Genomic DNA, 12,603 nt, shown 5'->3' with positions numbered 1-12,603 from the left:
TTTACAAATGAAGCATCGTAAAGTGTCTGAATAATGTCATTAATTAAATGCTGCAAATAATGAGTACGTGTTTAAAGTGTTAGCATCATACAAACGACACTCGGGTCTGTTTGGTCTGTGCAGGTATATACTCTGATGTCTGTGTGAAGCCGACGGTGTTTCAGCCCCACACACAATGATCACTGGTGGTGGTAGGGGAGTAGGGGGGTAGGAGGAGGGATGTTATGGATGAACTGAACCATAGTTGTGAACGGGACTACACACACACACACTTCATACTCTAAATACTCTGCCACTTCAGTGTTTCAGGACTTCCACAGGTCTGCAGGAACAGGCTCAGCTAAAAAAAAAGAAAAAAAAGAAAAGAGAACAACACAATTAAACATTTGAAGGCGCCGCTGACTCTGATAAATTAATTTGGACCATTTGAACTCTGGGTAACACAAATCTGACTAATCACACTTACAATTTTGCCGTTTTAGGTCCAAACGGAGCTAATACATGTACAGCATCAGCCCTGCGGAGAGAGAAAAATACTGTTATGACACATCCACTCTCATATCACTTCAAACACCTTAATTATAACTATAGCTGAAATGATTTTCCAATGAAATCATCAGCTGACAGAAAAGAACCAATTTCTACTTATTAAGGGTCAAAAGTCAAACTACTCCTCCTAGTGGTGATGAATCATACTAATTAAATATATCAGGCACAGGCCATTTGTGATCGAGCCACATAAAATAAATATATCTTATATTGTTTTATTATCTCATTATTAAATGTTGTAGTATGAGAAACTCCACAGAGGTTATCACTTCCACGCATTAAGGAACAGATTGGAAATTGAAATTAAACAAAAATTAATCCAACTTAACTTTAGATCTTAGACACAGGTTTTTCCTCTTTTTCTTACATCTCTTACCTCTTTCTGCTGCTTCAGGACTTCTTTATTCTCTTATGGTAAAACCACCTGTTCATGCTTTTAATTTGTGTGTATTTGCAATTAGAAGATACACTGAAACTGATTTTTAGGTCATTTCTTGTACAACTGCTGAGGCTTGGTGTCTCTATCTGTGTATTTGTAGAGTAGGTTTGTTATGTCATGATGTCTTTAAATGTACGTATTATATTGTGTATTTAGACCTTAAGGCACAATCCTAATGATAAATTCAATATCTTAAATTCTAAAACAACAAAATGACCAAAAAAAAAAGAAAAAAGGAAGGAACGACTGGAGTGGAGTTTAACAGAAAGTTGTGGGACTTACAGCTGACACTTTGACTGGGCCTCCAGTTGGGAGGAGCTGCGTTTAATGTCCATCGGGCTGCCTGCAAAAAGGAAGAGACACAAAGGGTTAAAATCAACACCTCAGACTGCACAGCAAATATCACCACATGTGGCGAAGCGACTTACAGTAGGTGCTGATCACCACAACGTCATCAGGGAAGCACATGGAAAAAAACAAGCGACAAAGATTCACAGTCTTTTACTACCTTTTGAAATCCGATATGGAGGAAGAATCGAAATGCTGCTGCACGTGTTTTAACAGCTCAAAAAAGACTGCAGCACTTTTTTTTGTCCCCGAAAAAAAAGAAGTTAGAAATTAAATATTACTCACTGGTCCCAGTGCGCTGCTGAAGAAGACATAGTCGGTAACATGGATTGAAGCGCAAGTAACAAGTTTTCCCCATCTGAGTGTGACAGAGACACAAAGACAAGAAATGTTATGTGATCTTCATTTACAAACACAGGGTATCTGCACATTTTAAAAGAACATATTTAATGACTTTTAAGACCTTTTTAAAACTTCTTTAAGGAAAAAATACCATTGCCTAGACATATGATAATGCAAAAGCAGGATTTTACTGTTGTAGTGGGTTGAAATTGAGCTAATTTTGAAGTCCTTTATATAAGACTGCATCTAATGATTAGTTTCATCATAGTTGATTGGTTGTAAAATAATCGGATAATAATGATAAATAACAAACCGAACAAATATAATAACTCTCATTCCCTCTGCCCCAGCTCAAAGTCTGCAGTCAGAGGGGCGAGACATGAGGAGGAACAGGTTGCACTCTCAGACAGTCTCTCCTCAAAAGGTATTGATATAGTTTAATTTGGCTGCACATACAAAAACGGACAGAAGCAGCTGTTCGAATGAAAATATATATATGTATATATATATATATTTTTTTTTATTTTTATTTTTATATATATATATATATATATATATATATATATATATATATATATATATATATATATATATATATATATATATATATATATATATATATATATAATTTAAGAGAAATACTGCTTACTTTCACACATGGCCAACCATTGCGTGAAATATTGATGATCATAATATTGGGTTTAATAAAATTATGACATAAAGCCACACCTTCTATTCCAGTGTCAATAAACCTGTTTCAGACCGTGAGGTGGCAAAATTGCACAAAAAGTTCATGGGAGGACACGATTGGCTGCAACTTGTGTGACTTGTAAGAAGTGCCAGTCTGTGCCAAGCAGGTAGATCTGGTTGGAAAAGTGACTTAAACTTGTTATTCATTCTAATGTCCAGCAGGGGGCGACCACCACACTGGCTTAAAAAAGAAGTCAGTTTGTATAGAAGTCTATGAAAAAAAATGACCCTACTTCTCACTTCATTTATAACCTTATAACCTTGTCTTCTGTGTGTACTCACATTTAGACAATGAGACAACGAAACACATCTCTAAGTATGCAATTAAATAATAAATAAAAATACCCAAAAGCTAAAATACTCGGTGCAGTAGAACTAATTCTCCTGTTGGACCGATCATTTTGGGAACCTATTTTTGAGGTTTCAGCACTGAGAGCAAATTAAAGTTAGCACACATAAGAAACACAAATAAAAGCAATGATACACACCTGTTGAGTTTTCCAGTTCCTCTTTGATCTCCTGTAAAAAAGCGCTGGATGACAAATATTCCCACAACCACACGAAAGCCCACGGATTCTCCTGCAAACACAGAAAGATGGTCGGATGAAGAGCTGTCCTAAAGTTAACTAGAGAGGCTGCAGTGAGTAAATGAGTAATGGTGCTTTTGTTACTCTGATGTTTAAGATATGTTGTAACACAGTGTAATTTATTTGCAACTATGTGAACTACACATATTTATAAATCTACCACATGCTGGGTGGTGTAATTTTGCACTGTGCATTCCTCCATCACATGCACAGATGATTTCTACAATTCTGGACCACACTTTTGAGCCCAGAGCACACAACTAGAAGCCAGACTTTTGAGCCTGTGGACTGGACTTGATCATATTCAACTTATAAATAAATCTGTTTTAATTGTATTATTTTGCTTATAACTAAACAATTACTTTTGCTTTGATGTGATACCTTTCCACTAAATTACCCTCAATTGCAATAAATTCCCATTTAATTCCCATAAATTCCCATAATTCCCATGGAAAGTTTCCAATTTGGAATATTTCCAAAATTCTCCAGCTTAACTCCTCATGGAAATTTTCCACCCCTTTGCAACCCTAATAATTAGTGATATATCCTATGACGTCCTTCTGTGTTTTATGTTCATTATCAATTAATCTGCTGATCATTTTGTCTATTATTCGTTGAGTCTTTGAAACGTCAAAAAGAAGTAACCGGCCATCTCACATTACAGTCTCTACGAGTAAAAAGTGATTTCCTTAAAATATTTGTTTTTAATCAAACTAATGGTAATAATTAATATACTATCTTATCCATTCTACTAATCAACTAATTCACCGTTAACTGTTCCACCTGTAAAAAATAACAACAACAAAAAAACGTACCTTATAAGTGTTGAGCACAGGGAGCGCTGGTCTCAGAGCAGAATGAAGGATTTTCAAACCTAAAGCTCCCGTAACCAACAGCAACAAAGCCTGATCCGGATACAACTGTAGACACAAAAAACAAACATACCAACTATTTTTAAATTACTCCACCCAGTCGTTACATTAATGGGTTTGAGTGAGATAAACATTCGTACCGTCTGAAAGAATCGTGGGATCTGTACGTTGGAGCTCGACTGGTCGAGCAGAATTGAATTTACAACATCCTTCACATTCTGAGGTCCAGACATGGAAGACAGAAAGAAAACAGTTGAGAACAATTCAGAGTACATAAATGAATTATTGAAGAATGATCAAAATAGCTGGGGATAAACACGAAAAACATACAGCTAGAAACTCTGGACTGGGCGCAGGTAGACCGTTGAGTGAATTGTGAGGTGTGTTGACAATTCTGAGTATAATGGACCAACACCGAGACTGCAAGAGAAAGAGGTACACTCACATCGTCAGGAAGTACACACACACCTTCACCTTTACACGAGGAACATCCTTTGAGGTCCATCATGTAGTGTAACAGGCTATTTTACTTCCCAGCATGCAACACAAGGAAAACTTTATATCACACATTATATAAAAAATATTGAAACTATTCATAAGACACAAACTAGAAGCTGCTTTTCAAAGACGTGCAGGTTTGAGCACACATCAGATTATCATATGAATCAGAATAAAACTAAATGTAGCTTCATTTTAAGGCTGCGAAGCCTCGAGCAGAACGCCCAAATTGCTCCAGAAGGCCAAACTGCTGCCTCTCAGCTCCGTCAATGTGTCCGTGAGTGTGCAGTCAATTACATTTTAAAGCATTTTGGTTTTAAAGTAAAAATGTCCAATGCTTTGGTTTGCAAGCAAATACCTAAAATCCATTCCTCCTGTTCCATTAACGGTCCATTAGAAGATCAGTCTGTATTGTAAGTGCGTTATGGAGGGATCTCTTAAATATCAGTATGAACATGTGGATTGATTAGAGCATGAAAACACGTGTTAATGTTGATTTGAGCACCTGACTGTTGTTTTATGGCAGAACTTCTCCTTTAAAACTGAGTAAGACCACAGAGACAAACACCTGCACAAGTCTCTCTGGGTCTCGTCAGATAAAATGACTTACATCAGTGTAAACAGCAGAGCAGCATCTCTGAACGCTGAGGGCGAACTTCACCAGCTCAGCACACTTCAGTGGTATAGCATCTACAAAAGGAGAGGGTTAAACTTCTTCTTACGAGGAAATCCTTTTTAAAAAATGATTGTAAGTGAAAATGTTATAATACATCCATTTCTTACCTTTAATTGGCTTCCATTCTGCGTCAGCGTTGCAGAGGTCTGCGGGCTGACTGACTGTCAGCTTTGGTGCGAACGCTGTTTCAAAGATGCGAAGGTAAACGAGGAAGAGGCTCGGAGTGAAGCGGGAGGCGGGGCTGTTCACTGACGAGAGCAAACTCTGATGAGCCGATACGAAGTCCCCTTCCATGCACAAGAAGAAAGGGATGAGGTCCTGAACCTGCTGCAAACTACCACACACAAATCAAATGCAGAGAGTCAAAAACCACATTTAAATATATTCATCGATTATTAGTGTTTAACATGATGACTGAACCTTAATATACTGTTTATTTAAATATTCATGTAACTTTAAAGTGTGTTTTAGCAGTATATTTTCAGATTTTGAAAGATTTGAAAAACTTAAATCCAAAAATGTTACTAAATATTGTTAAAGGATGGAAATGTATGACTTTTCTTCTTCTTTTTGGGGAAATAATGAAATAACTATGAAATGTGATCAACTTAAATTATACATTTTTAGCCATTTATAGGCAAAGGTTCACAGTTGTATTATTTAACTGCACAATGAATGTATTCTGCACCAACATGATTCATCATCAAGCTCACAAAGATGCTCGTTACTGTTCTGGCAACAGTCATTAAACTGACAGTGCAGTAACTGCTTGGCTTTAACAATAACTTGGAAATCTCAGTTTTCTCTCCTTGCTAACTAAATACTTAATTTACTTAATTCAGGAGGAAAAATTCCAGTTCAACATGAAGAGATCACAAATATACTCACAGTTTGGGTTCATCAGTCTGGACAACTCGTAGGTAGCGGCACAACTCTCTGTACCTGCAGACATTAAAAAAGCCAGGTTTGGTTTTGTTAGTGTTTATAAAAAGGAAAGACTTTCTGCTCGTCATAAAGAATCAGTGAAATGTGAAGAAATATTCCCAGAGAACATGGCTACTACTTAAAATGTCTGACTAACAATCCAAAATCCAAACTGGTTAATTATTGTAGAAGAGCAAAACTAATTAAGTCGTTTAACAGTTTTCTTAGTACAACCTCAGTAATAAACAAAGTAGAATTATAACCTTCCTGACAAAGTTAACAAAAACTTTAAATGTGTAAACTTCAAAAAAGTAGCATTTAAAGCTGAGCTGTTGTATTGGGTTGAATAAGATTGCACACGTTCCTAATGAATAATGTGAAAGAGTCATGAACACAAGAAATGTGGTTGCTCCATGAAATCAACTCCCTCCAGTAGAAATCTAGCTGGAGAACGTTTGTTTCTTTGTGTGGTGTATAAATATTCTGTACCTGCACTGACGCTGGAGAAGTTCTGTCCTCAGCAAAACTACAGAGAAGTGTTCATTCAGGACGTCCTTCTTGCCTTTGTCTTTGCGGACGCCCGACACATTCTGCCCCTTCAGCACAGACACCAGCAGGATGTCATCCCAAGGACGCACACACAGACTGGAGCACACAAACATCAAGTTATAATAATACATGAAAAGGCTCGGAAATAGACATGAAGTACACACGCACACACACACACACACACACACACACACACACACACACACACACACACACACACACACACACACACACACACACACACACACACACACACACACACACACACACACACACACACACACACACGCGCGCGCGCGCGCGCAAGTCCCATGGGGATATTTTAACGCACCTGTTCTTCATGCTCTTCAGCTCATGGGGGAAACTTAATCTCTTGTAAAAATCCTGCAGTTTTTGGCTGAACTCTGGAGTAAAATCAGACGTTACCATCTGTCTCTGTACTGATGCTACAACCCTGTAAAAAAACAAACAACACAAACACACAACGCACACACTTATAATGAGTAAACATAAAGGGAAAATGGTTTATAGACAAGATGGGGTACTGTGTGAGTGTGTTTTACCTGTGCAGTAACACCATTTTGGCCTGAACAGCGTTAGACATGGGAGACTGTAGCATGAACGTCCTGTGGAGGATCAAATGAACTAAAGAAAATTACTACACAGACAATTCAAAACTTTTCAAGTGTGTGTGTGTGTTTGTGTGAGTGTGTGTGTGTGTGTGTGTGTGTGTGTGTGTGTGTATGTGTGTGTATGTGTGTGTGTACCCTGTGACTTGGAAATGCCGTATAAAGTCCTCAGCGGCTCCCAATCTCATGATGGCAGCAGCTCTTCCGTCCTGTTCATCGGCTTTGGTCAGAAACGACGACACAGTCTGAAACACTGGTGTGTAACTGCAGAGGGGGAAGAAAACAATATTAAAATGTAAAAAAAAATTAATAATTTCACTGCCTGTTGGTGATTCAATTCTGACATGCTAACAGTGTTACAGGATCTGAGGGTGGACGATGGTGTTCACTCACTCGTGGATTACACCTTGATGGTTCAATATACCGTATTCCTGTAACGTCTTTCCCTTCGTGAAGCAAGTAAACACAGCACAGAGCTCTCTTTTGAAGCTCTGCAGCATTGTTTCTGGATAAGAGGAAGACAAAAGAAAGTGAAAATGAGAGTCACATGACGCGTGGTTAAGTGTGTGGTGTTAAAAGTGTGACTGTGTTCATGTTTGTATGTGAAGGCAAATACCTGCACGTCGGAGGTGAGTGTCTATTTCGGAGAGAGTGAGGTTAAAAGTCTTCAGACCTCCCAGCAGCGAGTTGTTTCTGAGGTCGTTCCAGAAGTTGCTCCTTTTGTGGCTGTTGCAGTGACAGATGCCGCTGTGACACCACATCACACACTGAACACACACACACACACACACACACACACACACGGAAGCCGAAAGGAAAAAGTTGGATTTCTTTCATTTGGCCCAGATCTCATCTACTGATACTTAAATAACTCTGTCTCGACCCATCACACTATTAATGCTATTATATTATCATTATATCAGTGGTATAAAATGATTGTGATTATTTCTGAGACAATATATCGTCCAACAAAAGTCGTTATTGTGACAGGCCAGGTTGTGTGTTTATGCTTACTGCAGCACAAATTGCCTATCTTGGGACAAATAATGAAAATCGAACTTTAAACCATAAAAATGAGAGCTCCAACACAAAAAGGGAGAGTATTTTATTTTGGCCTTCAGGGAGTTTGGATGCGTTTGCTTTTTCTTTGTTGTGTTTAATGTGTTCAGACAGCGAGTCAGAGGCAGTACGTATAAACACGAGTACATTAACACATACCGATGACGCCAGTTTGTCACAGATGTAACAGAAGCACTGGTCGCAAATCAGCTGATTTCCAGCCGCAGGAGCGTTGACTTCATTATCTGTAGGCCTGAACAGCATAGATGAGAAGCAGGGAGATTTTATTAGGCTGGTTTCCAGGGGCGGTTAAAAGGCACTGTTCAGTAAGTGTGTGTAGGTGTGTGTAGTTGTGTGTGTGGCTGTTAACTCACGTGAAAGGATGTATGGGACAGTCGTAGCGTGCATGAGGCAGCACCTCAGCGGGGCGGGAGAAGGTGACGACCAGGTCTTCATCCAGAGCGCTGGGAGGTAAAACGCTGTCTGAAACACAGAAGAGCAGCTGGTCACGATTCACGATTGTAACTCTCTCTTTTCTTTTCTGGCATCAATCAAAAGTCTCTCTCTCACTTCTGACTGGGGTGTAATGATACATCGATCCTCATATATTCAATGATCAACGAGCCAATAGCATCAATGCAAAATGAAAACACTGATCATTTAAGATGCACGTTTATTTTGAAATTCCCCTGACACGTCTGTCTCAGCCCGAGCGTGAACACCTTCAAACAAAAAGCAAGAGGTGCCGAGGCGAGTGGCAAAAAACTGTCTTTGAAGTTATCCTGAGCAGCTTGTTCCCTCAAAAACCACAACTCTAAGAGCGAGTTTCACTGCTGTGAGTTCACATTTTCAGCACGTGTCCACAGCCTGATAAGATACTGAACTGTGCTGCTGCGAGTTTAAAAGAGAAGCAAAACTCCTGGTGTAATGTATAAAAATATAGTGACTTAATGTTCTTTCGGTTTTCTTTTATAGGAGTTAGACGCACACATCAGCAGCTCCCAATGCAGGTGGATCCAGTCCACCTGCATTGGGAGCTGTGTGCAGACTGTTTTCTTGCTTTTACAGATTTTGTAACTTGTTCAGCTGCTGTTTTCTTACTCTGGTGTGTGTGTCTACCACACAATTTATTCTTTCATAGGATGTTAAAAATGTGAAACCTCAATATACAGGAGGTCTATTTTTATTTTTTATTTCTGAAGTCTGGTTGAGCTCAGAAATAAAAATGTCAAATGATATTTTAGTTACTTGTTGTGATTTGATATGAATGGAGATGATTGTGTTAAATCAGCTGATGATATCGTCTCATATCGATCGCTGTCTCCTGAATCAAATCAAATCGAAATTGTACCGTGACAGACTTTGTGATATCAGCAAACATCGAATTGTTGTCCATTGAATCGATGTGCTGTAGTATTTTGAGGAGTCCTGTGATTTACACCCCTAGTTTCAACAGACGGCATCACATCACCACAATCCTGGCTTCTCTACACTGACTTTAAGTTGAGTTTTTACTGATAATTTTTAAACAGATATGCTGAGTGTAGGTTTAAATCTAATAGTGACTCGGTTTGCCCCCTCAGCTTTTGAACGACCTGCCTGAAGAGATAAAGCTCTCAGAATCAACGAAGCCTTCTTCTAAATCATCTCTTAAAACACATTTTTATGGACTTGCTTTTATGTAATGTCTTCTTTTTAAAAAAATCTTTCAACGTCATTTTGTCTTCACTCCACAGTGTTTTTGTATCTTTAGTCTTAACTTTATCTTAATCTAATTTATAACTTTAATCTGCCTCCATACAGAGGCAGGTGTATGAAATAAACATATGTGTTACCGCTCTTCTTCACGTTCTCCACCTCCACAATGAGAACTGAGGGTTCAGTGCATGATACGTCATTTTCGCAGCCTTCGTCTTCATCATCACTGAGGATGATTATTTCTCCATTGTCCACCGCTGTGCACATCAGAAACGTCTGGCACAGAAAAGGAAAGAAAAGACACTTATCAGCTCACAGAGGAAGAATAAAAACATCACCAGCAACGAGCTCCGCTGTGTCAGATCTTAGTCTGAACGAGTTTGATTCACTTTCATAAATCAAAGTCTCCATTTTTTGTCTTTTTTTGGGGTGTTTGGTTCGTTTCCTTCCTTAGTGCAGTCGTTTCTAATCAGAGGGTCAATGGATCAATCAAAGGGGAAACGATAGGGAAAGGATAAGGATACAGAAGAAAGAAAAAAAAAACACATTTTGGAAAGAAAATGTTTTCTATCTTTTGCTTTATTTCTTGTGGATTTTTGTATTTTACATCTTCTCTAAAAGTTGTCAAAATAAAACAAATGAAGTTCTCTTTCTAGAGCTGCGGGGTTAGAATATTAATCAAGTGACAATTAATCAGCAAATATTGTGATAATTGAATGATCCTACAAATGATCCTTACAAATATTTTTTCAGCCTCTCAATTGTGATGATTTCTTGCTTTTCTTTGTCCAACATGATAAACTGAATAAATAAATAATACATTTGAGTTTGGGGCTGTTATTCAGAAAAATGGGGAACTTTAGTGACTATTTTACACTATTTTCTGACATTTTACAGACAAAACATTTAATGAGTCAAGACAATAACTAGTAAGTTAACTAGTAGACAAAGTAATGAGTAGATTTTGCTTTATTTGGAGAGTTTAAAGACCAAAAAGATTGAAGAAGACTGCTTTAGTGTACAGCTGGTACCTACATAATAACTTCTTGCTTTTCTTTGTCTAACATGATAAACTGAATATATTTGAGTTTGAGGGTATGAAGTGTGCAAAATAAAACATTTTAAAAGTTGTAAAATGTGAACTTTACGACAATTTTTCACTAGTTTCTGACATTTTACAGACAAAATGATGAACCCATAAATCAACACAGTAACTAGCAGTATAACATGTGAGGAAAGGTCCTAGCTAGATTTAGCTTTACTTTAAGAGTTTAAAGACCCACAAGGTTAAAGAGGACTGCTTTAGTGTACAGCTGCTGTCAATATTTAACTACTTAATAACTTCAAGTAGCTATAGAAACTAATTTCCTGTGTACATACTAGCAGGGCAGCTTTATTTTGGCCAATAACTATGAAAGAATAACTCAATATAAACAGGTTAACAGTGATTATACAGGTAAAACCATCTAATGTGTAATAATCAATAAATAATACAGCTTATATCGAGTTTTTTTCCTATTTTAAAGAAACTAACTTCCTTTACTTTACTTTACTTTCTTACTACATTACATATTAACATAAAGAGATATGAAGCATGTTTTAACAGTAGTTTAATATTAATGAGAGCTACTTTTCTTACCTTTGATGTCCTTTTAAACTAAATAAATACGATGTTGTTTCGCGCCCGGTTTCCTCAAATCTGACCAAACCTGACGTTTCCTTTTCCTTTTTTTCCTCTTCTTTGGTTTCATTTGAGCTTTTAATCAAAGTGTTTGTCTGTTAGTGCCTCCTGCTGGACTGGAGGGGTCAATCTTATCCAATTTATATTACATTTAGCTGGACTTCCCCCTAAATGTGACCCACAGTGTACAAATTGATATAAAATGCGTTTTTAATACATTTTAATATATCCAAAATGTACAAATTTGACTTTTGTTTATTTTTGAAAAATATCAAAAGTCATTCAAACATGTTATTATATATATGTATTCATCATCTATAAAATGTTCTTCTGGACCATATAATAATGATTGTGAATGCCCCCCCCCCCCCCATAAATACATAGATTACACTCTGTTTGCTCTCGGACAACTTCATTAAGGATTCATTTTCAAGTTATTAATGACTGATGGGGAATTTATGAATGTGAATTGGCATAGAGACTAATTATGAGTCAGAATATGAACAGTAAGAATTAAACTGCTTTTTACTGGATTTATAGTTTATGTGTCATGAAAATCATCTTATAAATTATGAAAGTGTGACTTTATTAGTTTGTTGAGACATAAATGCAGAAATGAAGACAGAAAAGTTAGCATTTTAAATAGAGTTCAAACGATACTGAATTTTTGGAGCCAATACCAATTTTAGGGACTATATATATAACAATATATATTGGCTGATTATATTATATATACGTTATTAAGTAAAACACTTCTTTTGCGCGATGTGGTTATCAAAAAGAGATGGACTTCACTTAGCATTTATACTGATTATAGATATTATAATAAGAATTATTATTATTAAAAACAATGATAAATAAAACACACACAACAAAAAACATATGTACTATATATTAAGCTTGAATTCAGTCAATTAACTAATCAAATACATAAAATGATGCATATATAACTTTTTTTTAAATATATCAGTGGATATTGAACAATGTGCCAATAACAATATA

The 12,603-nt window shown here is 37.0% G+C and overlaps 1 protein-coding gene across 1 annotated transcript; it reads right to left on the bottom strand.

Moving 5' to 3' along the window:
• Window positions 1-220: 220 nt before the first annotated feature.
• zgc:112980 (uncharacterized protein LOC503706 homolog) lies at window positions 221-12,017 on the bottom strand. The gene is made up of 21 exons (XM_053326149.1): window positions 11,991-12,017; window positions 10,058-10,196; window positions 8,597-8,705; window positions 8,382-8,475; window positions 7,780-7,930; window positions 7,557-7,668; window positions 7,302-7,427; window positions 7,098-7,160; window positions 6,866-6,988; window positions 6,475-6,630; window positions 5,950-6,003; window positions 5,169-5,395; window positions 4,996-5,075; window positions 4,218-4,307; window positions 4,028-4,105; window positions 3,831-3,935; window positions 2,917-3,007; window positions 1,622-1,694; window positions 1,271-1,331; window positions 467-517; window positions 221-340 (listed from the first exon to the last, which is right to left on the bottom strand). Exons 1-19 carry the CDS (start codon window positions 12,015-12,017, stop codon window positions 1,313-1,315), a joined length of 1,917 nt encoding a protein of 638 aa, XP_053182124.1. The 3' UTR covers window positions 221-340; window positions 467-517; window positions 1,271-1,312.
• Window positions 12,018-12,603: the final 586 nt, after the last annotated feature.

Source organism: Scomber japonicus, chromosome 2, assembly GCF_027409825.1.
Source record: "Scomber japonicus isolate fScoJap1 chromosome 2, fScoJap1.pri, whole genome shotgun sequence".
In the NCBI taxonomy this organism is placed as follows: domain Eukaryota; kingdom Metazoa; phylum Chordata; class Actinopteri; order Scombriformes; family Scombridae; genus Scomber; species Scomber japonicus.
The sequence above is the reverse complement of the archived record's forward strand: the minus strand, read 5'-3'. Positions and strand labels throughout refer to the sequence as shown.